Source organism: Rhinoraja longicauda, chromosome 37 (assembly GCF_053455715.1).
Source record: "Rhinoraja longicauda isolate Sanriku21f chromosome 37, sRhiLon1.1, whole genome shotgun sequence".
In the NCBI taxonomy this organism is placed as follows: Eukaryota; Metazoa; Chordata; class Chondrichthyes; order Rajiformes; family Arhynchobatidae; genus Rhinoraja; species Rhinoraja longicauda.
The window spans coordinates 6572738-6600449 of record NC_135989.1 but is presented as its reverse complement, the minus strand read 5'-3'; the positions used below and the strand labels follow the sequence as shown (position 1 = coordinate 6600449).

The window sequence follows — 27712 nt, the reverse complement described above, 5'->3', positions numbered from 1 at the left end:
GCGCTGTACAGCTCTATGACTCTGTACTCCACATTATATTTTGATGCAAGTAAGGAGCGCCCAATTCATTTCTGGACCAAAACACATGGTCAACTTGACCAGGTAGGGCTTTGGTAGGGAACGGAGATGGGAACGGCAGTTGACGCAGAGATCGGGTAACATCTGCCATCAGTCCGTCAGCCTTTAGACCTTACTGTTGTGATACAGCGTGGAAACAGGCCCTTCGGCCCTCCGACTCTGTGCCGGCCAGCGATCCCTGCACACTAGCACGATCCTCCACACCAGGGACAATTTTCACATTACAGAAGCCAATTAATTAATTAGTTAATTAATTAAGCCACAATCCTGCAAGTCTTTGGATTTTTGATTTTTTTTTAGATTTAGAGATACAGCGCGGAAACAGGCCCTTCGGCCCACCGACTCCGTGCCCCCCAGCGATCCCCGCACATTAACACTATCCTACACACACTAGGGACATTTTTTACATTTACCCAGTCAATTAACCTACATACCTGTACGTCTTTGGAGTGTGGGAGGAAACCGAAGATCTCGGAGAAAACCCACGCAGGTCACGGGGAGAACGTACAAACTCCGTACAGTACGGCGCCCGTAGTCAGGATCGAACCTGAGTCTCCGGCGCTGCATTCGCTGTAAGGCAGCAACTCTACCGCTGCGCCACCGTGCCGGAGTGTGGGAGGAAACCGGAGCGCCCGGAGAAAACCCACGCAGGTCACGGGGAGAAGGTACAAACTCCGTACAGACAGCGCACGTGGTCGGGATGGAAGCCGGGTCTCTGGCACTGTGAGGCAGCGACTATACCGCCGCGCCAACGCGCCGCCATTGTGGCCATTGGACCATGGCAGAGTGCGGCCATTGTGTGGGGAGTGGGGATGTGGGACGTTTGGGTGGGGGTGAGACCCGAGGGCAGTGTTGGGGACCCAGGTGCGTGGGGGTGAGGTGGGGGTCACGGGGCAGTGATGGGGTCCTGGGTTTGGTATGAAGCTCCACTTCACCTCTACCCTCTGCCAGGCAGGTTGACGGGTCGCCACCCCACACCATGGTGAAGGACGGAGCTGGCGATCGGCAGGGCAAGGAGGAGATAAAGATGAACGTGCGCAACGCAGGTAGGCCTTCCACTGCCCACCGCGACCGAGGGGAGGGAGGGAGGGAGGTGCACAGCGTGTGGGGGGACGGGCTGCTGTAGTTCAGGGAGTCATTGGTTTGAAGGTTGGCTCCATGTGACGAGGGTAATGGCGGAACATGGCCCGCACCACCCACTGGAACCCGGGGCACTTTCAGACCATTCGGCCCTTTGATTCTGTTCCAAGGTGCTGCTGGATCAGCCTCCCACCCCACCCAGCTTCCCTCAGTCGCACAAGATCCCTGGGATGGCAGCACTTTCATATGAAGAAAGACTGGATAGACTCGGCTTGTACTCGCTGGAATTTAGAAGATTGAGGGGGGATCTTATAGAAACTTACAAAATTCTTAAGGGGTTGGACAGGCTAGATGCGGGAAGATTGTTCCCGATGTTGGGGAAGTCCAGAACAAGGGGTCACAGTTTAAGGATAAGGGGGAAGTCTTTTAGGACCGAGATGAGAACGTTTTTTTTCACACAGAGAGTGGTGAATCTGTGGAATTCTCTGCCACAGAAGGTAGTTGAGGCCAGTTCATTGGCTGTATTTAAGAGGGAGTTAGATGTGGCCCTTGTGGCTAAAGGGATCAGGGGGTATGGAGAGAAGGCAGGTACGGGATACTGAGTTGGATGATCAGCCATGATCATATTGAATGGCGGTGCAGGCTCGAAGGGCCGAATGGCCTACTCCTGCACCTATTTTCTATGTTTCTAAGACCCCTTCCACGTCTACTTCTCTCCACCCATCTTCACTAGCACGGGCGTCAGGGCTTGTGGGGAGAAGGCAGGAGAATGGGGTCAGGAGGGAGAGATGGATCAGCCATGATTGAATGGCAGAATAGACGTGATGGGCCGAATGGCCTAATTCTGCTCCGATCCCTTCTGACCTTATGACACACTCCGTGAGCAGTCTCCCACTCCTCATTCCCTTCCTCCTCGCTCCCCACACTATCCTCTCCCTCCCTACCCTCTCCCCATTCCTCAGCACTCCCCCCTCATTCCCACCCTACTCCCTGCCCACCTGCTTCACCCTCTCCATACTGCCTTGACACCACCTCCCCAGAGGCTCCTCGCACCACATACTCCACTCACACCCCCTCCTCACCACCTCTTCACTCCCTTCCCCAACTCTCTCCCTCCTCTCCCTCCCCACTATCTCCTCACCCCCTCCTCACCACCTCTTCAGACCCTCCCCATCCCCACGCCCTCCCCACTACCTCCTCTCCCTCTCCCTCCTCTCCCTTCCCCTCCCCCTCTCCCTCCACTCCCTCCTCCCTCCCTTCCCACTCCCTTCTTTCCCTCCTCTTCCTTCCCCACTCCCTCCTCTCCTCCCCCTTCCCCACTCTCTCCCCACTCCCTCCTCACCACCTCCCCATTTTCTCCCTACTCCCTCCCCACTTTTCCTTCCCCCATCCTTATTCCCTTGACACTACCTCTCCAGTGTCTCTTATCACCATCCCCACATTCCCCCCATCCCTCCCCATCCCCCACCCTCTCCCCACTTCCTCCCCACTCCACCCCCTCCTCATTCCCTCCCCATTCCCTCCCCACCCCACCCCCAATTCCCTCCCCACTTCCCTCCCCACTTCCCTCCCCACTTCCCTCCCCACTTCCCTCCCCACTTCCCTCCCCACTTCCCTCCCCACTTCCCTCCCCACTTCCCTCCCCACTTCCCTCCCCACTTCCCTCCCCACTTCCCTCCCCACTTCCCTCACCACTTCACTCACCACTTCACTCACCACTTCCTCCCCACTTCCTCCCCACCCCCTCCCCAGTTCCTCCCCACCCTCTCCCCGCTCCCTCCCTACACCCTCCCCCTCCCTCTCCCACTTTCCCCCTCTCCCCACCTTCCTAATCACACCCAGCCCCCCCACCCCCCCCCCCCCCCCCCCCCCACCTCTCCCTCCCTCCCTCCCTCCCTCCCTCCCCCACCGTCTCTCTTTCAGCTTTACTGGGGAGCTGTTTATGATCAGCAGCCAGCGGTGACTCACTCAGGATTGACTTATTTGACAGATGATTCTCCTTACTCATAACTTTCTTCCTGTTCTGGCGATCTGGAACATATTACCCATGCCCAAGAATAGCTGTATAATTACGCTGTGGAGGCAACATAGAAACCGATGAGAATCAACGAAGGAGAGGAATATCCCCAACCAGGATTAGAATGACTCATGTCCCATGGGGTGCGTGTTTAGTTTAGTTTAGTTAGCTTTAGTTTAGAGATGCAATGCAGAAGCAGGAGATAGATACAAAATGCCGGAGTAACTCAGCAGGTCAGGCAGCATCTCGGGAGAGAAGGAATGGGTGACGTTTCGGGTCGAGACCCTTCTTCGGACTGATGTCAGGAGAGGGGACGGGACAAAGATAGGATGTAGTCGGAGACAGGAAGACTAGTGGGAGAACTGGGAAGCGGGAGGGGATAGAGAGGGAAAGCAGGGACTATCTGAAGTCATTCAGTGCAGAAACAGGCTCTTCTGCCCACCGGGCCCGTGCCGACCAGCGATCCCTGTACATTAACAGTGCAGGGAAATAACTGCAGATGCTGGTAGAAATCGAAGGTATCACAAAATGCTGGAGTAACTCAGCAGGTCAGGCAGGATCTGGGTCATTGTCCCGTCCCCTCTCCTGACATCAATCTGAAGAAGGGTCTCGACCCGAAATGTTACTCATTCCTTCTCTCCGGAGATGCTGCCTGACCTGTTGAGTTATAGACAATAGACAATAGACAATAAGTGCAGGAGGAGGCCATTCGGCCCTTTGAGCCAGCACCGCCATTCAATGTGATCATGGCTGATCATTCTCAATCAGTACCCCGTTCCTGCCTTTTCCCCATACCACCTGACTCCGCTATCCTTAAGAGCTCTATCTAGCTCAAGTTACCCGTACATTAACACTGCCTTGCACACACTAGGGACATTTTGTTTTTACATTGATACCAAACCAATTAGACCACAAACCTGCACGCCTTTGGAGTGTGGGAGGAAACTGAAGATCTAGGAGAAAACCCACGCAGGTCACGGGGAGAACGTACAAACTTCCCAGCACCTGTAGTCAGGATGGAACCCGGGTCTCCGGCACTGTAAGGCAGCAGCTCTACTGGTACCTAGGTCCCCCAACGTAGGGACACGTTGAACAAATGATCCTAAGCCATGGGCAGTGATCCAGAGAACAGGAATTCACAATTTCAGAGAGGCGCCAGAGATTGCAGATGCAGGAATCTTAAGCACAACACAAAATAGGGCATAGATTTAAGGTGAAGGGGGAAAGATTTTATAGGAATCTGGGGGGTAACTTTTTCACACAGAGAGTGGTGGGTGTATGGAACGAGCTTCCGAGGAGGTAGTTAAGGCAGGGAATATCTCAGGCACACACACACACATGTAGGCACCCACTTGCATACAGATGTACAGATACACATGCGCACACACATGCATACACATGTATACGTCAATGCACACATGCACATGAACACACATGCAATAACAAACATACCAATGCAATGACAAACAAACACACACATACCAACATTTGCACACAGGCAAACACACACACACTTTGCTTGACCCAGGGTGACACACACGCTGTGCCTTGTTTCATCTGAAGAAGGGTCTCGACCCAAAATGTCACCCATTCCTTCTCTCCAGAGATGCTGCCTGACCCGCTGAGTTACTCCAGCGTTTTGTGTCTACCTTCGGTGTACAGCAGCATCTGCAGTTCCTTCCTCCACACTTGTTTCATTGTGCCATGTGGGTCAGTGGCCCACACTGACTGAGCAGCAGGCAAATGCCAGTCTCAGTACCCACCGGTCGGGTGGCTTGTATACACTGGAATTTAGAAGGATGAGAGGGGATCTTATCGAAACACATAGGATTATTAAGGGGTTGGACACGTTAGAGGCAGGAAGCATGTTCCCAATGTTGGGGGAGTCCAGAACTAGGGGCCACAGTTTAAGAATAAGGGGTAGGCCATTTAGAACGGAGATGAGGAAAAACTTTTTCAGTCAGAGAGTTGTGAATCTGTGGAATTCTCTGCCTCAGAGGGCCGTGGATGCCAATTCTCTGAATGCATTCAAGAGAGAGCTAGATAGAGCTCTTAAGGATAGCGGAGTCAGGGGGTATGGGGAGAAGGCAGGAACGGGGTACTGATTGAGCATGATCAGCCATGATCACATTGAATGGTGGTGCTGGCTTGAAGGGCCGGATGGCCTCCTCCTGCACCTATTGTCTATTGTCACACGTCCCAGTAATGGTGGACAATCGCCCGTGGTCATCCATGTTCCTTCACGTACCGATCCCTTCTGTTCCCTTCATTCAGACAATGCCCAGCCAGACGGAACGCAGGAGGCAGCAGCGGCAGGTGAGCCTGGGGTGGCACTGGAGGGGCAGGGTGCCGAGGGAACGGGCAAAGAGGCCCCGGGCAAGGGAGGGTGGTGTGGGGAGATCGTTAGTTTAGTTGACATCGACTGCAGGAGCCTATACCTCAGGGGGAGAGCCAGACTCTGACGGCATTAATGAAGAGGGCGGGTTCTGACACTGTCCAAGCCGGACTTTTGAAGGATTAATCCTCATTTTTTCGTTAAGACCTTAGAGATACAGCACAGAAACAGGCCCTTCGGCCCAACGAGTCCACACCGACCCATCGATCACCGGTTCACACTAGGCGACACAGCGGTAGAGTTGCTGCCTTACAGCGCCAACGACCAGGGTTCGATCCTGACTATGGGTGCTGCCTGCATGGAGTTTGTAGACTGGCAATCACTCAGTACACCAGCACTATCCTACGCTTTACGATTTTTTACTGAAGCCAATTAACCGACAAACCTGTACATCTTTGGAGTGTGGGAGGAAACCGCAGCACCCGGAGAAAACCCCACACAGTCACAGGTAGAGCGTGCAAACTCCACAGAGACAGCAGCCAGACGTACAGGTTTGTAGGTTAATTGGCTTCGGCAAAAATTGTAAATTGTTTCTTGTAAGCAGGATAGACAATAGGCAATAGGTGCAGGAGGAGGCCATTCGGCTATTCGAGCCAGCACCACCATTCAACGTGATCATGGCTGATCATTCTGAATCAGTACCCCCGTTCCTGCCTTCTCCCCATACCCCCTGACTCAACTATCCTTAAGAGCTCTATCTAGCTCTCTCTTGAATGCATTCAGAGAATTAGCCTCCACTGCCTTCTGAGGCAGAGAATTCCACAGATTTACAACTCTCTGACTGGAAAGGTTTTTCCTCATCTCTGTTCTAAATGGCCGACCCCTTATTTTTAAACTGTGGCCCCTTGTTCTGGAATCCCCCAACATTGGGAACATGTTTCTTGCCTCTAGCGCGTCCAACACCTTAATAATCTTATACGTTTCGATAAGATCCCCTCTCATCCTTCTAAATTCCAGTGTTAGTGCTAGTGTACGGGGTGCTCGCTGGTCGGCACAGGCATGGTGGGCCAAAGGGCCTGTTGCCGTGAGGATCTCTAAAGTCTAACTTGTGACGGTAGAAAGAGGATTAATCCTTCAAACGTCTGGCTGGGACAGTGTCAGAACAAGGTCTCTTCATTCATGCTGAGTCTGGCTCGTCCCCCGAGTTATAGGTTCCTGCAGTTGATGGCTGAATCTGCCCTAAAACTGTAGACTGACGGAGGCCAGAACCAAGGGTGACATAAGATAGTCACTTGCATCAGAACGGCTGTCCAATCCCAACAGCTGGCCAATCCCAACAGCTGGCCAAATTCCAAAAGCTGGCCAAATCCCAACAGCTGGCCAATCCCAACAACTGGCCAATCCCAACAGCTGGCCAAATCCCAACAGCTGGCAAGTCCCAACAGCTGGCTAATTCCCAACAGCTGGCAAATCCCAACAACTGGCTAATTCCCAACAGCTGGCAAATCCCAACAACTGGCTAATTCCCAACAGCTGGCTAATCCCAACAGCTGGCCAAATCCCAACAGCTGGATAATTCCCAACAGCTGAAAATTTCCCAACAACTGGCAAATCCCAAACAGCTGGCAAATCCCAGCAGCTGGCTAATTCCCAACTGCTGGCTGATTCCCAACAGCTGGCTGATTCCCAACAGCTGGCCAAATCCCAACAGCTGGCCAATCCCATTCACCTGGCCAATCCCAACAGCTGGCCAATCTCCACAGCTGGCTAAATCCTAACAGCTGGCTAATTCCCAACAGCTGACCAATCCCAACAGCTGGCAAATTCCCAACAGCTGGCTAATTCCCAACAGCAGACCAATCCCAACAGCTGGCCAATCCCACCAGCTGGCAATTCCCAAAAGCTGGCAATTCCCAACAGCTGGCAAATCCCTACAGCTGGCAAATTCCCAACAGCTGGCAAATTCCCAACAGCTGGCTAATTCCCAACAGCTGGCTAATTCCCAACAGCTGGCAAATCAAATCCCAACAGCTGGCAACTTCAGGAGACCCAACAATTTGAAACGCCCTGCATCAGAACATTCAGCAAGCCCACCACCACGGTCTGGATTTTGATACGTGCTGGAAACATCTCTGATCAAAGACTCTTCATCAGAACTGGGAGAGAAAAGAAAACTACAACTCATTTCAAGTTGTACCGAGGAGGTCTGAAGAAGGGTCTGGCCCTTCACATCACCCATTCCGTCTCTCCAGAGATGCTGCCTGTTACTCCAGTATTTTGTGTCTATGTGCAGAGGAATAGATTGGGTAAATGCACTATTGCTCAGAGTAGTGGAATTGAGAAGCAGAGGATATAAGTTTAAGGTTAAGGTAATTAACTAATCAGTCAGTCAATAAATTAACTAATCAGTCAATAAATTAACTAATCAGTCAGTTAATAAATCAACGAATCAGTCAATAAATCAATGAATCAGTCAATAAATTAACTAATCAGTCAGTCAATAAATCAACTAATCAGTCAATAAATTAACTAATCAGTCAATAAATTAACTAATAAGTCAATAAATTAACTAATCAGTCAGTCAATAAATTAATTAATCAGTCAAAAAATGAACTAATCAGTCGGTCAATAAATTAACTAATCAGTCAATAAATTAATTATTCAGTCAGTTAATAAATCAACGAATCAGTCAATAAAGCAACTAATCAGTCAGTCAATAAATCAACTAATCAGTCAATAAATTAACTGATCAGTCAGTTAATAAATCAACGAATCAGTCAATAAATCAACTAATCAGTCAATCAATGAATCAACTAATCAGTCAATAAACAAACTAATCCGTCAATAAAGCATCAAATCAGTCAGACAATGAATCAACTAATCGGTCAATAAACAAACTAATCAGTCAATGAATCAACTAATCAGTCAGTCAATGAATCAACTAATCAGTCAATAAACAAACTAATCAGTCAACGAATCAACTAATCAGTCAGTCAATGAATCAACTAATCAGTCAGATAATAAACAAACTAATCAGTCAGTCAATTAACTAATCAGTCAGTCAATGAATCAACTAATCAGTCAGTCAATAAACAAACTAATCAGTCAGTCAATAAACAAACTAATCAGTCAGTCAATTAACGAATCTGTCAGTAAATCACTGAATCAGTCAACCTCCTGCCCACCTTCCAGACGCTGCCAAAGGAACATCGGGAGCAGCGCAAGGGAAAGGCTTCGGGATAGTGAGCTACATTCTCCTGGGTCTCTTTGTCCTGCTGACAGTGATGTTCGTCGTGGAGCTGCTGAAGTGTAAGTTGCAGACGGAGTGTGGGTGTTCGGGATGGTGCGGGCGCGGGGCGGGGCGGGGGGGATGGTGAGCAAGGGCCTGCCTGCAGCCATGGGGAGGTGTCGGGACCATCATGCAAAGGGCAGCAGACGGCTGACTCAACGAGTGTGGCGGGGAGTGAGAGGGACCAGACATGCCACAGGTTTACACACTAAATATATTCAGCGTGCCATGAATCCAAAGAAATGTTCAAGGAAGGAACCTACGACTAGTTTGCTCCCCACTGAGGCAACGTTACAGATCTCCAAGTCTGAAAACTGCCAGTGATCCCCTTCCATATCAACTCCTCCCAATCATTGGAACTGGGGAAACCACTGTTCTCTCGTTCCTAATTCCCCAACGCTGGGACAAAGATTGTGTGCATTCACACTATCTGTGCCCATCATGATTTTATATACCTCAACATGATTCACCCTCGTCTCCTGCATTGCAAGGGATTAAGTCCTCGCTTGTCCAAACTCTCCCGATAGCTCCAGGTGAAACTGTGGCGCAGCGGTAGAGTTGCTGCCTCACAGCGCCGGAGACCCGGGTTTAATCCTGACCACAGGTGCTGTCTGTGCGGAGTTTGTACGTTCTCCCTGTGTAGGTTTTCTCCGGGAACTTCGGTTTCCGCCCACACTCCAAAGACGTACAGGTTTGTAGGTTAATTGGTAAAACTAAAATTGTCCCCAGTGTGTGTAGGATAGTGTTAGTGTGCGGGGATCGCTGGTCGGTGTGGACTGGGTGGGCCGAAGGGCCTGTTTTCGCGCTGTATCTCTAAACTGAACTAAATTATGCTCTCTGCCTCAGAAGGCAGTTGGAGGCCAATTCTCTGAATGCATTCAAGAGAGAGCTAGATAGAGCTCTTATGGATAGCAGAGTCAGGTTGTATGGGGAGAAGGCAGGAACGGGGTACTGATTGAGAATGATCAGCCATGATCACATTGAATGGTGGTGCTGGCTCGAAGGGCCGAATAGCCTACTGCACCTATTGTCTATTGTCTAAGAAGGGTCTCGACCTGAAACGTCACCCATCCCTTCTCTCCTGAGATGCTGCCTGACCTGCTGAGTTACTCCAGCATTTTGTGTCTACCTTCAACCTGCATCTGCAGTTATTTTCCTACTCACTCCCTCGAGTCGATAACGTAGAACATGGCTGATCGATCTTTCCCCCTCAATCCCAATCTCCTGCCTTCTCCCCATGACACTCGTACTAACCAAGAATCTGTCAATCTCTGCCTTCAAAGTATCCATTGACCATGTTATTGTCTCACTTTCAGTCAGGCAGATGTCTGGAGAAATTAAAGAGCTGAAGGAAAACATCACTTCGGAACTTGCGAACATGAAGCAGGGTAAGGCTTTGTCAAAATGGCCACGGCCAACATCAAGGGTTCCCAACCTGGGGGTAAATCTCACCGACCCAGGGGGTAGATTTGTTGATTCTGCATTTGTACGTTTTTTTTTTCAATGATAATTTCTTTTAAAATTATTTAGTTCAGAGGTAGAAATGTTGTTTGATGTGCTCTCATTGACTGACTGTGTTTGGTTCTGGTGTTCCGGTATCTGCTCATCATTAGTAGTTCATAAGTAAGTGAAATAATGTCGTTATGTGCTATTATTATTGTTATTTGAACTTAAAATAACAATGTTAAAAGCAGCATTTTAAAATTTCCCCTTTGTCGGTCGCTTTATTATTAAGTGTTAAACTCAAACGACTTAACAAAACAGGGTGGGGTAAATTTAGAGATACAGCGCAGAAACAGGCCCTTCGGCCCACCGGGTCCGTGCCGCCCAGCGATCCCCGCACATTAACACCATCCCACACCCACTAGGGACAATTTTTACATTTGCCCAGCCAATTAACCTACATACCTGTACGTCTTTGGAGTGTGGGAGGAAACCGAAGATCTCGGAGAAAACCCAGGCAGGTCACGGGGAGAACGTACAAACTCCGTACAGACAGCGCCCGTAGTCAGGATCGAACCTGAGTCTCCGGCGCTGCATTCGCTGTAAGGCAGCAACTCTACCGCTGCGCCACCGTTTTACTTTTGAAAGGTCGCCAGGGATAAACAGAACGAAAAAGATTGGTCTACATGAACACAGCTACTGCAATGACCATCAGTGTTGGGGCACCTCGGGATGTTCTCGTGATTCCCAGTAGCACAAGGAGTCCAGGCAGCGCACATGTGAGACTGTGGCACAGTTTCTCCATGGTACCATGGAGGCACAAGAGATTGCAGATGATGGACTCTGGAGCAACAAACAATCTAGTTTTGTTTAGTTCAGAGATACACAGCTCGGAAACAGGCCCTCCAGCCCACCAAGTCCGTACCGACCAGCGATCCCCCACACATAAACACTACCCGACACACACTAGGGGCAATTTACATTGAAACCAAGCCAATGAACCTGTAAACCTGCACGTCTTTGAATTGTGGGAGGAAACCGAAGATCTCGGAGAAAACCAACGCAGGGTCACGGGGAGAACGTACAAACTCCGTACAGACAGCACCCGTAGTCGGGATCGAACCCGGGTCAACCTGTGCGTGGGGAGTGTGTGTGTGTGGGGAGTGTGTGTGTGTGGGGTGTGTGTGTGTGGGGGAGTGTGTGTGGGTCAGTCTGTGTGTGGGGGAGTGTGTGTGGGTCAGTCTGTGTGTGGGTCAGTCTGTGTGTGGGGAGTGTGTGGGTCAGTCTGTGTGTGGGTCAGTCTGTGTGTGGGTCAGTCTGTGTGTGGGTCAGTCTGTGTGTGGGGGCGTGTGTGGGTCAGTCTGTGTGTGTGGGTCAGTCTGTGTGTGGGTCAGTCTATGTGTGGGTCAGTCTGTGTGTGGGTCAGTCTATGTGTGGGTCAGTCTGTGTGTGGGTCAGTCTGTGTGTGTGGGTCAGTCTGTGTGTGTGGGTCAGTCTGTGTGTGTGGGAGTGTGTGCGTCAGTCTGTGTGTGTGGGTCAGTCTGTGTGTGGGCCAGTCTGTGTGTGGGTCAGTCTGTGTGTGTGGGTCAGTCTGTGTGTGTGGGTCAGTCTGTGTGTGTGGGTCAGTCTGTGTGTGTGGGTCAGTCTGTGTGTGGGCCTGTCTGTGTGTGGGCCAGTCTGTGTGTGGGTCAGTCTGCGTGTGTGAGTCAGTCTGTGTGTGGGAGTGTGAATGTTCTGTGTGTGTGGGTCAGTGTGTGTGGGGGTCAGTCTGTGTGTGTGGGTCAGTCTGTGCGTGGGTCAGTCTGTGTGTGTGGGTCAGTCTGTGTGTGTGGGTCAGTCTGTGTGTGGGGGTCAGTCTGTGTGTGGGGGCGTGTGTGGGTCAGTCTGTGTGTGGGGGCGTGTGTGGGTCAGTCTGTGTGTGGGTCAGTCTGTGTGTGTGGGTCAGTCTGTGTGTGTGGGTCAGTCTGTGTGTGTGGGTCAGTCTGTGTGTGGGTCAGTCTGTGTGTGTGGGTCAGTCTGTGTGTGTGGGTCAGTCTGTGTGTGTGGGTCAGTCTGTGTGTGTGGGTCAGTCTGTGTGTGTGGGTCAGTCTGTGTGTGTGGGTCAGTCTGTGTGTGGGTCAGTCTGTGTGTGTGGGTCAGTCTGTGTGTGTGGGTCAGTCTGTGTGTGTGGGTCAGTCTGTGTGTGTGGGTCAGTCTGTGTGTGTGGGTCAGTCTGTGTGGGTCAGTCTGTGTGTGTGGGTCAGTCTGTGTGTGTGGGTCAGTCTGTGTGTGTGGGTCAGTCTGTGTGTGGGAGTGTGAATGTTCTGTGCCATGTTCAGCATTCCTGACTGCTGGATTCAGTATTCCTGACCAATCTTTCATGTCCATTACAGAACTGATCTCAGTGATCCGGTACGAAAACGGACAATTGATGGAGGGACAGAAGAATATAGAAAACAGGAGTAAGTGAGACTACAACAAAGCCTCTGTGTGTTTCTGTGGTGAGGACTCATCCACTGGTCATTCTCCTGTGGAGACTTGCAGCAGGCTGGCCGTTCCAGCAGGGGGCAGTGCCTCCCCTCCTGCTGCTCCATGGCTCAATGTGCCCTTGTTTGGAGTTCCCACTGTCTGAGCAGTCACTGGGTGCAGTGCAGGCAATGGCAGAGAGAGCAGGGCACCTTGAGGTGTTTCTTACACGTGACAAAGCATCGCTGCGCATGTAAGAAACATATAAAATTATAAAAGGACTGGAATTCTCTGCCTCAGAAGCCACCTCACCCAGCCAGCGGCCACGTGCTCCCGCTCCACCAATGGCGGCCGCCCGGGCCGGGAGGCGGGTTTCTATGCAACCTCCGTTGGGCGAACACACTCCGTTAGCCTACACTGTCCCTCTCTTCCCCCAACCACCCCCACCTCCACTGTCCCCCTCCCTCCTCACCCACTCTCACTCCCCCCCCCCCCCCCCACCACCCCCACCGTTCCCCACCACCCCCTTTCCCCCACTCTGTCACCTTGTCCCGTATTTGGGAGTGAGGAAGTTGGCAACCCTTTAAACTGACTGAAACGTCCTGGCCCTGCAGTAACCCTGCGTTTCTCTTTCAGTTTCGAGCTTCTGGGATCAGACGCGCAAGTGGAACGGTGAAGTGCGTTCTCAGCTCGCGGACATGAGGGAGAACTGTGAGTGTTGATCACGATGGGAGCCATCCTTGTATCTCATGTCGGTTAGTCAATGAAGGGCGCTGGGCTACTCATAGAGTCGTACAGCACGGAGACTGCCCCCTTGGCCCAACTTGCCCATGCCGACCGAGACGCCCCATCTATATACTAAAACTCACGTTTGTTTGTTTGTTTGTTTGTTCCTGAACTACAGCCAAAACGGTACACGATAGCACGACAATTTTAGGCCCACCTCAGTCACCGTCGTCCCTTTGGTGCTGATGGAAGAAGTTTCATTGAAATCGGTGTTATATTTTTTAAGTTAATCACATTTTAAAGTTTACATCTATGTCCTCGGGAGGGAGGAGGGAGGGAGGGAGTGGGGCAGGAGGGAGGATAAGGGGGGTTGAGGGGGATGGAGGGGAAGGGGGAGGGGAGGAGGGAGGGAGGGAGGGTGAAGGGGGGAGGAGAAGGGAGGGGGAAGAGGGGGGGGGAGGAGAAGGGAGGGGGAGTGGGGGAGGAGAGAGTGCTGCACCAATGTAGGAGAGGCTTGGGCCCAACGGGTCCACTTGGTCTAGTGTCTTCTAGATGTCAATCGCGATCCTCCTATTCTACAGTCCTACAGTTTAAATCTATCTCCTCGGTAGGGGGAGGGAGGGAGGGGGGTGGAGAGGGGGGGGGGGGAGGGACGGGGAGGGGGGGGAGAGGAGAGGGTGCTGCACCAATGCAGGAGAGGTTTGGGCCCAATGGGTCCACTTGGTCTAGTCTCCCCAGGCCCCATTTGCCTGCATTTGGCCCATATCCCGTTAACCCCTTCCTATCCATGCACCTGTCCAAGTCTCATAGCGCCTACCTCAACTACCTCCTCCGGCAGGGACAAAATGCTGGAGTCACTCAGCGGGATAGGCAGCATCTCTGGAGAGAAGGAACGGGTGACGTTTCGGGTCGACACCCTTCCGCTGTCTGAAGAAGGGTCTCGACCCGAAACGTCACCCATTCCCTCTCTCCGGAGATGCTGCCTGACCCGCTGAGTTACTCCGGCATTTTGGGTCTACCTTCGATTTAAACCAGCATCTGCAGTTCTTTCCTACGTCCTCTGGCAGCCCATTCCATGTACCCACCACCCTTTGTATGAAAGTTGCCCCTCAGTTCCAATGAAACCTTACCCCTCTCACCTTAAACCTCCGTCCTCTGGTTATTGATTCCCCGACTCTTGGTATAAAAAAACCTCAATGCATTCTATTGAATCCCCTGCTCCCCTACAAAAAAACTCCCTGCATTCAAAAGACTCTGTGCATTGAAGGCAAGACATTTTGTCACAATCTCCAATCCTTCGAACAACCCCAAGCTTCAGAGCAACAGTCATAGATAAATTGGTGAGACACAAAAAGCTGGAGTAACTCAGCAGGTCAGTCAGCACCTATTCCGTTTCTGCCTGTCCCGCTGAGTTCCTCCAGCTTTTTGTGTCCATCTTTGGTTGAAACCAGCATCTGCAGTTCCTTCCGAGACCATAAACTGGTGGGGTTGGTCTTAAACCCACGGAGAATGCAATTCCCGGTCAAGCGTAGAGTGGGAAAAGGCAAGTGGACAAGAAGGAGTGCTCCTTTTCTCTCTGTGGAGTCCCGGATTGCCGTCATCCTCAATTGAACTCCCAACATTGCATGGTCAATGATTGCGCCCTAAACTCCTCTCACGACACACCTGCCCAGGGGCCATTTGACCAAGGGTGGAAGGAGGGAGGGTGTCCATTGGGCTCCATTGATGAGGTGACCCTTGGCAGTAGTGGTGGGCTTTGTCTACGTTGCTCCTGTTACGGTGAGGAGATCGGTGACAGGTTGTCCTTTTCCAGGTCGCCCCCGGTTTGAGTGCCCCGACCAGTGGACGTTATTCGGCCAAAAGTGCTTCTACTTTTCGCCAAACTCAGAGGATTGGGTGTCATCACAGAGGCTTTGCTCGGCAAAGATGGCCAACCTGGCTGTGGTCGACAACTCTGCCAAACAGGTAGGCCTTAACCGCCCACACTTTCTAACTCCACCGTAGAACAGGTCAGTCACCAAGTGTCACCAATTATTCCACATAGACTCGTCTTCTTGGCCTTTGTCCATCCGTCTGCCAATCTAACACCCTACTCAAGATGGATGAATGAATGAATGAATGAATGAATGAATGAATGAATGAATGAATGAATGAGTGAATGAATGAATGAGTGAATGAATGAATGAATGAGTGAATGAATGAATGAATGAATGAATGAATGAATGAATGAATGAATGAATGAGTGAATGAATAAGTTTATTGGCCAAGTATGTGAATATACAAGGAATGTGCCTTGGCGCTCCGCTCACAAATGACAACACAAACATACAGTTAACAATTAAGACGCAAAATTCTGGAGTAACTCAGCGGGACAGGCAGCATCTCTGGAGAACGTGGATAGGTGACGTTTTGGGTCAAGATTATGCAAGTTTATACTAATTGTTGGGGTGGGGGGGGGGGGGAAAGTTGGAAAAGTGGGGGGGCAGGGCAAAGTCTGGTAGATAATAAGTCAAAGATAGACACAAAATGCTGGAGTAACTCAGCGGGACAGGCAGCATCTCTGGAGAGAAGGAATGGGTGGCGTTTCCGGTCGAGACCCTTCTTTAGGCAAAGGCGAGGGGGGGGGGGGGGGGGTTTGATAGGCAAATGGTTGGAACAAAGGCCAGAGATACGAAAGGAAGGTGTGAGACATGTTTGAAATTTGTACGTCGTAAGGCCAGAGGGAAGAAAGTAGCGGGATGGGGGGAGGAGAAAATTAGGTGGCGGGTGGGCGCAGAGGAGGAAAGGGTCGGGGGGTAAGAGAGGGGTAGGGAGTTTTGGGGGGTGGGAGGGGGTGAATTTTCCAATACCAGTCCTCTGAGCCCTTTCTGCAAGTCAACTCTCCACATCCATTCACTCACTCACTCCTATTATCACACATACACACACATATATTATCACACACACACACACACTATCACACATACACACATGTAATCATAAACACACACACACTATCACACACACACACACACTATCATACATACACACATATATAATCATAAACACACACACACTATCATACATACACACATATATAATCATAAACACACACACACACACTATCACACACACACACACACACACACACTATCATACATACACACATATATAATCATATACACACACACACACTATCACACATATATTATATACACACACTATCGCACATACACATATATATATATTATAATAGATACATACACACACTATCGCACATACACATATCATGTATACACACACATATTATCACACATACGCACACACACACACACATATTATCACACATACACAAACTCACACATACATATATTACCACACACACACATATTAATATCATCTCACACACACAGATATATGTGTGTGCTTATGTGTGACAATATATTATCACACATACACATATTATCACACACACACACACACACACACACATTATCATAGATATACACACACAAACACACACATTATCATACATACACACACACATACACATATTATCACACACACACACACACACACAATATCATACATATACACACACACACACATTATCATACATATACACACACATACACATATTATCACACACATACACACACACACATATTATCAAGCATACACACAAATACACGTATTATCACACACACACACAAACAAACACATATTACCACGCATACACACACATCTTATCACACATACACACACATGCTGTACACACACACACACATTATCACACATACATGCAAACCACATATATATGTAATCTCACACACACACACTTGTATTATCACACACACACACTCACACACACACACACACACACACCTATATATTCCAATTCTGGCCTAGCGCAGTGTATGAAATAAAAGCACTGTTAGGTTATCATTTCTTACTGTGCGCGGCAGAAATTCAGACAGGCAGGCAACTCCGACATATTCTACGCTCGATATTTTTGCAACAGTAGAAGCACTTAGTCAGATGTCTCAGTCTGAAGAAGGGTCTCGACCCGAAACGTCACCCATTCCTTCTCTCCTGAGATGCTGCCTGACCCGCTGAGTTACTCCAGCATTTTGAGATAGTCGGATGATAAAATTATTAAAATGGCACGGCTAGGTTGCGGTAGTTTTGGTAAACCAGACGTCTCTCACAATTCTATATTTATTTATTTATTTATACCATAGGCGTTTGTGAGAAAGGAGATCAAGGCAACGCGACACTGGATTGGGTTGAATGAGTCCAGCGTGGATGATACCTGGCATTGGGTAGATGGCACTGACTACGTTCCTTCACAGACGTAAGTTCTCTGGGCAGTGCAACGGGCTAACCAGTGCACCAGTCCCACCCTCTGTTACTAAACATTTATTTTGTGCAATTAAAACTATCCGGACTGGCGGTGAGTTTTTTTTAAGATGGTTTATTGGAGCGTTGGGCAGTGGTAGAGTTGCTGCCTTACAGCGCCAGAGGCCCGGTTTCCATCCTGACGTGGGGTGATGTCTGCACAGAGTTTGTACGTTCTCCCTGCGTCCGCGTGGGTTTTCTCTGGGGTCTCTGGTTTCCTCCCACACTCCAAAGACGTACAGCGTTGTAGGCTAATTGGCTTGGTTTAAATGGAAATGGCCCCTAGTAGGATATTGTAAGTGTGCGGGGATCGCTGGCCGGTGCGGTCTTGTTGGGCCGAAGGGCCTGTTTCCCAACTGTGTCTCTAAACTAAATTAAAACGTTCAGGTCTTGACTTGAAAAGGCACTTGAGCGACCCATGGTGTCCAGCCCACCCCAATCACTGCTGGGCACAATCACATGGTTCAATTCAAATATTCAATGGTTCTTTATTGTCACCTATACACTGCACAGTGAAATTCTTTTTGCACAAGCCATAAATGCAAACTCGCCGTTTTTGGCGTCGTTAAAAAAGAAAAAGAAACAGTCCAAAGTTCAGTCCGCATGCTGGATGTACTGGCACGCCACTGATCCAGGTAAGCCCAGGTCAGCCCCAGGCTGGTGTAGGCCCATGACCGACATCTCTCTCCTCCTCTGTGTTCCAGGGGCGTAGGGTTGCCAACTGTCCCGTATTAGCCGGGACATCCCGTATTTTGGGCTAAATAGGTTTGTCCTGTACGGGACCGCCCTTATCCCGTATTAGGCCCAAGGGGGGGGCTGTAGGCCCGAAAGCTGTAGGCCCCGACACTGTAGGCCCGGATGCAGTAGGCCCCGACACTGTAGGCCCCGACACTGTAGGCCCCGACACTGTAGGCCCCGACACTGTAGGCCCCGACACTGTAGGCCCCGACACTGTAGGCCCCGACACTGTAGGCCCCGACACTGTAGGCCCCGACACTGTAGGCCCCGACACTGTAGGCCCCGACAGTGTAGGCACCGACGCTGTTGGCCCCGACGGTTTAGGTCCCAACACCCTAGGTTTCCAACATTTTAGCTCCGGGCAGTGTAGGCCCTGGGGCCCAGGCGCCGTCTAACGGAGGCTGCGTAGCAACCCGCCTCCCGGTCCGGGTGGCCGCCATTGGTGGAGTGGGAGCACGCGGCCGCAGGCTGGGTGAGGTCACGTGGGGCGCGGGGCGGTGACGTCACCTTGTCCCATATTTGGGAGTGAGGTAGTTGGCAACCCCTAAGGGGGCGCCCCCTGCAGCTGACCCTGAAGGTGCTGGAGGCAATATCCCGGTCCCTCACCTACTAGCCCACTGCTCGTATTCATAGATGCCGGGACCTCCCTCCTCCTCTACTCTCTGGGCTTCAGGGCTTCTGAGCTTCCCCCTGTAGGCAGTGGCCCACTGGGCCCTTCTTCACACCACTGAACCAGACCTGCCACCACACATGAATTGCTCCAAATCTTCGTTCTCGGCTAGGGATCTGAGAGCAGGAGAAAAATAGAACACAAAACGCTGGGGTAACTCAACGGGACAGGCAGCATCTCTGGAGAGAGTTCCAAAGAAGGGTCTCGACCCGAAACCTCACCCATTCCTTCTCTCCAGAGATCTTCAGTTTCCTCCCACACTCCAAATACGTGTGGGTTTGTAGGTTAATTGGCTCGGTATAAGTGTAAACTTGTCCCTAGTGTGTGTGTGTGTAAGGTAGTGTTAATGTGCGGGGATCGCTGGTCGGTGCGGACTCGGTGGGCTGAAGGGCCTGTTTCCACACTGTATCTCTATCTCTAAACTAAACAAAACTAATGTCTGTGTCTGAGGAAGGATTTTGACCCGAAATGTCACGTATTCCTTTTCTCCAGAGATGCCGCCTGACCCGCTGAGTTACTCCAGCATCTTGTGTCTGGTCCCTGTAATGCACTGTGCCGCCTGAATTTGCATCTTCTCCTTGGGCCTTCATGTTGAGCGCAGACACAGTGAGGGCTGAAGGGCCTGTTCCTGTATAATGGCACAGAATGCTGGAGTAACTCAGCGGGACAGGCAGCATCTCTAGTGAGAAGGAATGGGTGACGTTTCGGGTTGAGACCCTTCTTCCTGTGTTGTACCCTTCCACCTGTTTTATATTCTATGTTCCAGTCGATGGATAATCAGAGGAAAATGGTTAATATTCTCTCCTCCCTCTGTGACACCCCTCCTTACTCTTCATATGTACATGATTAGCTGTGAAGTGGTTTCATTCCAACGATGAAGAATGAGTGGGTTAGCATATGATAGAAAATTCTTTTTTTTAATTTAAAAAAAAAATTGAATTCTTTAAGGACAGGAAGTGTGTACATTACAATGGCAGCACTCAGTGTTAAACATAGAGGCAAGATAAAGTAATGTCCAGTTAATAGACAATAGACAACAGAAAATAGGTGCAGGAGAAGGCCATTCGGCCCTTCGAGCCAGCACCGCCATTCAATGTGATCATGGCTGATCATTCTCAATCAGTACCCTGTTCCTGCCTTCTCCCCATACCCCCTGACTCCCCTATCCTTAAGAGCTCTATCTAGCTCTCTCTTGAATGTATTCAGAGAATTGGCCTCCACTGCCCTCTGAGGCAGAGAATTCCACAGAATCACAACTCTCACTAAAAAAGTTTTTCCTCATCTCCGTTCTAAATGGCCTACCCCTTATTCTTAAACTGTGGCCCCTGGTTCTGGACTCCCCCAACATTGGGAACATGTTTCCTGCCTCTAACGTGTCCAAACCCTTAATAATTTTATACATTTCGATAAGATCCCCTCTCATCCTTCTAAATTCCAGTGTATACAAACCTAGTCGCTCCAGTCTTTCAACATATGACAGTCCCGCCATTCCGGGAATTAACCTAGTAAACCTATGCTGCACGCCCTCAATAGCAAGAATATCCTTCCTCAAATTTGGAGACCAAAACTGCACACAGTACTCCAGGTGCGGTCTCACTAGGGCCCTGTACAACTGCAGAAGGACCTCTTTGCTCCTATACTCACTCCTCTTGTTATGAATGCCAACATTCCATTGGCTTTCTTCACTGCCTGCTGTACCTGCATGCTTCCTTTCAGTGACTGATGCACTAAGACACCCAGATCACGTTGTACGTCCCCTTTTCCTAACTTGACACCATTCAGATAATAATCTGCCTTCCTATTCTTACCACCAAAGTGGATAACCTCACATTTATCTACATTAAACTGCATCTGCCATGCATCCGCCCACTCACACAACCTGTCCAAGACACCCTGCAACCTCATAGCATCTTCCTCACAGTTAAAAAAAAAAATTTAAATGATAGAACATTCTTCTTTTTTTAAATTTATTTTTTAATTGAATTCTTTAAGGACAGGTAGTGTGTACATTACAATGTCAGCACTCAGTGTTAAACATAGAGGCAAGATAAAATAGTGTCCAGTTAAAATGATAGAAAATTCTTCTTCTTTTAATTTAAAAAAAAAATTGAATTCTTTAAGGACAAGTAGTGTGTACATTACAATGGCAGCACTCAGTGTTAAACATAGAGACAAGATAAAGTAATGTCCAGTTAAAATGATAGGAAATTCATCTTTTTTTAAATTGATTTTTTAATTGATATTTTTAAGAATAGGTAGTGTGTACATAACAATGGCAGCACTCAGTGTTAAACATAGAGGCAAGATAAAGTAATGCCCAGTTAAAATGATAGGAAATTCTTGATTAGAACGGATGTCAAGGGTTATGTGGAGAAGGCAGGAGAATGGGATTAGGAGTCAGAGATCAGCCATGATTGAATGGCGGAGTGGACTCGATGGGCCGAATGGCCTCATTCTACTCCTATAACTTGTGAACCTAGGGTTATGAACGCCACAACCATTCTAACCCATGTAATTTTATTATTTAGGTTTTGGGCAGACGGAAACCCCAAAAGCATTGGAAGTTACGAAGCTTGTGCTGGCACTAACCGTAATGGCTATTGGACCGTTTATTCGTGCAGTGAAAAAATGAATTACATCTGTGAGCGGCCCGTGTTTTGCCATTTTAAGTAACCCTTCACTTAGCTGAAGATCTGAATCTTGTTTGGAAACATCTTTTCTGATCCTTTTATAAGCTCTGTTGTAACCATGGCCTAACAACAAGATAAAATTGCTGCCTGAAACTGAGTCCCATCAAATTTAGTGAAGAAGCTAACATTTCCAGCTTGTTCAATGCTCACTAGTAAACTGTGCATTAGGAATTTAATTTCACAGCTCGAGTGCTTCTTTTAACCTGAGCATATTCAACATGTTTCCTTTGGTGTGCTTAATGTATAGTTTTCTTTGATAATTTAGATTAGGAATAAATTAGATTAGATTTAGAATAATTTAGATTACCAGTGTGTTTCCACATCTATCTGTCAACCGTACATTAGGATTACGGTTTTCAAACCAGGTCTCGGTTTTAAATTTTGCGTCTCGGTTTTAAATTTCGCTCCTCGGTTTTCAATTTCGGATCTCGGTTTTCAATTTTGTGACTCGGTTTTCTTCGACAATTTAGATTAGGATTGTACCGGTGTGTTTTCATCATCTATCATCAGTGAGAATTTAACATTTTCTGCTAGGAAGGACACAAAGTGCTGGAGTAACTCAGTGGGTCAGGCAGCATCTCCGAAGAACACGGACAGATGACGTTTCGGGTCGAGACCCTTCTTTAGACTGATTTAGATGGTATCTCTCTGATCCAAAACATCACCTATCCATGTTCTCCAGATTTCAAGTAGCCCTTGCTTTCCCTCTCTCTCCATCCCCTCCCCCTTCCCAGTTCTCCCACCAGTCTTCCTGTCTCCTACTACATTTTATCTCAGTTTGCTTTGTTGTTACCTTCTCCTGACTAACAATGACCCATCTACATTTTCCTTGAGTTTCATTCCCTTTGTCCTGTTTTCACACCTTGCACTTTCTTATCTATACACTTTCTTGTCTATTTACCACCCCCTCCCCTGACATCAGTCTGAAGAGGGGTCTCGACCCGAAACGTCACCCATTCCTTCTCGCCAGAGATGCTGCCTGTCCCGCTGAGTAACTCCAGCATTTTGTGTCTGTCTTCGATTTAAACCAGCATCTGCAGTTCCTTCCTACACATGTTCTCCAGAGATGATTCCTGACCTGCTGAGTTACTCCAGCCCTTTGTGTCCATTTTTGTAAACCAGCACCTGCAGTTCCTTGCTTCTACTTCCTACTAGGTGTCTACTTTATCAAAGGAGACAGAGTCACCTTGTATAATGGTAGTTCAAATGGCCTTGTGGCACCATCCACCTGCTTGTGGCACCATCCACCTGCTTGTGGCACCATCCACCTGCTTATGGCATTGCTCCCATTCTATTTTTAAGGTGCATAAGGGTGGCACAGTGGCACAGCAATAGATTTGATGCCTTACAGTGCCAGAGACCCGTGTTCGATCCTGACTACGGGTGCTGCATGTACGGAGCTCGTATGTTCTCACTGTGACCGAGTGGGTTTTCTCTGGGTGCCCTGGTTTCCTCCCACACTCCAAAGACATGCGGTTTTGTAGGTTAATTGGTTTCTTTAAATTGCCCCTAGTGTGCAGGATAGAAGTAATGTGCAGGTGATTGCTGGTCGGCACAGACTCCGTGGGCCGAAGAGCCTGTTTCCACGCTGTATCTCTCAAACAACAATTATTTTTAACATTCACGAGAGTGGAATGCTTGTACCCACGGCAACCATATGACACCGATCACCCGACGGCACCTTGGCGTAGCGGTAGAGTTGCTGCCTTACAGCGCCGGAGACCCGGGTTCCATCCTGTCTACGGGTGCTGTCTGTACGGAGTTTGTACGTTGTCCCCGTGACCTGCCTGGGTTTTCTCCTTGATCTTTGGTTTCCTCCAACACTCCAAAGACGTACAGGTATGTAGGTTATTTGGCTTGATATAAAATGTAAATTGTCCCAAGTGTGTGTGTGTGTGTGTGGGATAGTGTTACTGTGCGGGGATCGCTGGTCGGTGCAGAGATCGCTGGTCGGCACGGACTCGGTGAGCTTCGGGACCTGTTTCCCCACTGCATCTCTAAACTAAACTAAACATTTTCATTCCTAACGATAGGAATGTACACTGAGGTTAGAAAGATTGCCTTTCAGTGGATCAATTGTTCTGCAGTCTAACGGATCAGAGATACACAGGCTGCGATGAAGTGAATCATCTGCAGTCAGCAAAGCAAATTCTCTCTTGCATCTAAACTTGCTTACCTTTTTTTTCAAACGCAGTTTAATCTCGCTGTGATTAGTGGCCATTGATGTTTGGAAGAATGTAACTATTGCCTTTTTGTAAATGTTTACACTGTGGATCAGACCACTTCAATAAAACAAATAAAATACAATGAAATATTGTTGTTTCAGGTACATTATTTCCTTGTGAATTAGTTTAGTCAAGAGTCAAAAGTGTTTTGTTCTCATACTAGACTAAGTGGACGCGTTGGGTCCAAACCTCTCCTACAATGGTGCAGCATCCTCTCCTCCCCTTCATTTATGTCCCAGATTGAACAGTGGAATTGCAGCACCAAGCAATGATTTCATTATTCTGTCTGGAACATCCATATACTAAATCTCTCATTTGGGGGAGGGGAAGGAAGGGGGGGAGCGGGGGGAGGGGAGAGGAGAGGAGAGGGGGGAGGAAGGGGGAGAGGGTGGAAGGAGGGGAGCGGGGGGAGGAAGGGGGGGAGCGGGGGGAGGGGGGAAGTGGGGTGGGTGGAGGAAGTGGGGGAGCGGGGGGAGGGGGGAGGGGGCGGGGAGGAGAGGGTGCTCCACCAATGCAGGAGAGGTTTGGGCCCCACGGGTCCACTCGGTCTATTATGACGTAACAGAATATGTAAACATAGGACGTTGTTAACAATATAATAAATGAGTAAAAAAAGTCCAGTGTATATATATCGTAATCGTAATTAATTTATTAGCGAAGTATATTTTGCAACATATGAAGAATTTGATTTTGCCATACAGTCATACCAAAAAAAGCAACAAGACACATAACTACATAAAATTTCACACAAACATCCACCACAGCGGCTCCACCATGTTCCCCACTGTGATGGAAGGCAATAAAGTCTTATCTTCTTTCCTCCTTTTCTCCCGCGGTCGGGGCAGTCGAACCATCCGCAGTCGGGGCGGTCGAAGCTCCTGTGGTTGGAGCTCCCGAAGTCGGTCCCTAACCAGTGACCGCGAGCTCCACGATGTTACGTCCGCAGGCTTCCGCGGTTGGAGCTCCCGAGGTCGATCCCCAGCAAGAGGCCGCCAGCTCCATGATGTTAGACTGTAGTGCGGACAGAGATATGATACGAAAAAAAGTTGCATCTCCGTCGAGGAAAGTTTCCTCCACCCCCGCACATAATACAACTAAAGGTACACTGAAACATTCATTTAACAACAGAGTAAAAACAACAAAGACCCAAGATGAGACAGACCGTTGGCAGAGGTAGCCATTGTTAGGTGTGTGTATGTATATATATATATATATACATATATTACAAACAATAATCCACTCCCCTTCCCATGGCATTTATGGGATATGCTGCATTTCTACATCTATTCTACATTTTCCTTAATCTCCACCCCCTTTTGTGTCTCGTTCTTATGCCTTACCCGTCCTTATTTCTGTATCTCCCTCTCCCCTCCCCTGACTTTCAGTTTGAAGAAGGGTCTCGACCTGAAACGTTACCCATTTCTTCTCTCCAGAGAAGCTGCCTGACCTGCTGAGATACTCTGGCATTTTGTGTCTACCTTCGGTTTAAACCAGCATCTGCAGTTCCTTCCCTCACATTTCTACTTTTCCTTCTCCATTCCCAGTCTCCAGGGTACCTTTTTGAGGTAAAGTTATTTACCCATTGCAATTTACTACTTACTTTTGGGTAATAACTGTTTGCATATTCTGTTGTGCTGCAGCAAGTAAGAATTTCATTGTTCTATCTGGGACATATGACAATAAAAGACTTGACCTGATAACTGAGAATGGGTAGCAGCACATCCCTCCAAACTCTGCATATTTGATAGATACAAAATATGTGATCAGCATTGAGAAATGACTGACATGACAGAAATGATGGTTCTTGACTATATTTGTGTTTCTTTCTATGTTTTGTTTATCTGCTTCTGACATATAATATGTTTTTAAAAAATTATATTTTGTTAAGTATTAAGGGGAGGCACAATAAGCCGTTTTTTTGGTAAAAAAATATGTGATTATATTGTTTTATTTTTGATACAATGATTTTGTACTATTTAACTTTCACAACGGTATGGTCAATTTGTTGTATTGACCGGAAAATAAATAAATAAACGGAGGGAGAGGGAGAGGGAGAGGGAGAGGGAGAGAGAGAGAGAGAGAGGGAACGAGAGAGGGGGAGGGAGGGAGAGGGAGAGGGAGAGGGAGAGGGAGAGGGAGAGGGAGAGGGAGAGGGAGAGGGAGAGGGAGAGGGAGAGGGAGAGGGAGAGGGAGAGGGAGAGGGAGAGGGAGAGGGAGAGGGAGAGGGAGAGGGAGAGGGAGAGGGAGAGGGAGAGGGAGAGGGAGAGGGAGAGAGAGTTAGTTGAACCAAATGCTGAAGCCGAAGGTACAAGAGTTGCATTATGGGAAGAGAGACGAGCCAATCTCCCATCAAAGACGTCCATGTCCATAAGTGCCAAAGAAGAGCTTCCTCCTGGGCCCAGATCAATCTGGGCTGAACGGAAATGCCTCAACAGACTGAGAGCTGGTACTGGTCGTTGTAAAGCCACTCTCAAAAAGTGGGGTTATATATAGACACTGAAGACGTCATCTGCACATGTGGCACTGAACCACAAACTATGGAGCGCCTATTGAGATGTCCTCTATTGGAGCACCAATGCAAAGCTGAGAACCTCGCAGAGAACAATGATATTGCTAAGAGTCGTGACCAGTTTTAGCTGAAACACAATATCTAGCGTGTGTGGACACGATAAGAAGAAGTTACATGTAGATGGAGTGAAAGGAGAGAAGTCTCCCTTTATCCTGAGTCCAAGGAATATCCGTCTGTGTTTTAATTGCAGACTCTGAGATCCTGAAGAGGCTGCTCTTGTGTGCAGTGGTGTCCAGTGTTATACTTCGTGTCTGTTATTCCTTTGTTAGGACTCTGGAATGACCACAGGTACACGTGTTTACAGTCCTAGAATGGCAGGACTGTCATATGTTGAAAGACTGGAGCGACTAGGCTTGTATACACTAGAATTTAGAAGGATGAGATGGGATCTTATCGACACGTATAAGATTATTAAGGGGTTGGACACGTTAGAGGCAGGAAACATGTTCCCAATGTTGGGGGAGTCCAGAACAAGGGGCCACAGTTTAAGAATAAGGGGTAGGCCGGAGTATTTAGAACGGAGATGAGGAAAAACGATTTCAGTCAGAGAGTTATAAATCTGTGGAATTCTCTGCCTCAGAATGCAGTGGAGGCCAATTCTCTGAATGCATTCAAGAGAGAGCTAGATAGAGCTCTTAAGGATAGGGGGTATGGGGAGAAGGCAGGAATGGGGTACTGATTGAGAATGATCAGCCATGATCACATTGAATGGTAGTGCTGGCTCGAAGGGCCGAATGGCCTACTCCTGCACCTATTGTCTATTGTCTATTTAAAGGTTTGAAAGGTGGAGCTTAAATCCAGGCTGTTTATTCCACGGCCACCTGGAACCAGTGGCCACCAAATCACCTCATTCTCTTATATACATGTTACTACGTTGGCAAACAAAGTAGTCCTTGCAATATCACAACATCCAGGTTTGGCCCATGAGCTGCAAGCTGAGCTCTGTAGGCTTGTATGCACTGGAATTTAGAAGGATGAAAGGGGATCTTGTTGAAACATATAAGATTATTAAGGGGTTGGACACGTTAGA

General features: G+C 48.7%; 1 protein-coding gene across 4 annotated transcripts in view; it reads left to right on the top strand.

Moving 5' to 3' along the window:
- Positions 1-24196, top strand: part of LOC144610656 (asialoglycoprotein receptor 1-like) — a 42437-nt gene extending 18241 nt beyond the window's left edge. Inside the window, exons 2-10 of one of the 4 annotated variants that reach the window (XM_078429523.1) lie at positions 1034-1124; positions 5450-5491; positions 8703-8819; positions 10116-10187; positions 12615-12683; positions 13324-13398; positions 15227-15378; positions 17634-17746; positions 21727-24196. In XM_078429523.1, coding sequence (XP_078285649.1) covers positions 1058-1124; positions 5450-5491; positions 8703-8819; positions 10116-10187; positions 12615-12683; positions 13324-13398; positions 15227-15378; positions 17634-17746; positions 21727-21871 — 852 coding nt within the window. In that variant the 5' untranslated portion in view covers positions 1034-1057 and the 3' untranslated portion in view covers positions 21872-24196. Of the gene's footprint in view, positions 1-1029; positions 1125-5449; positions 5492-8702; positions 8820-10115; positions 10188-12614; positions 12684-13323; positions 13399-15226; positions 15379-17633; positions 17747-21726 lie in introns of all 4 variants that reach the window. The other 3 variants (XM_078429522.1, XM_078429525.1, XM_078429524.1) reach the window with 3 other exon arrangements.
- Positions 24197-27712: the final 3516 nt, after the last annotated feature.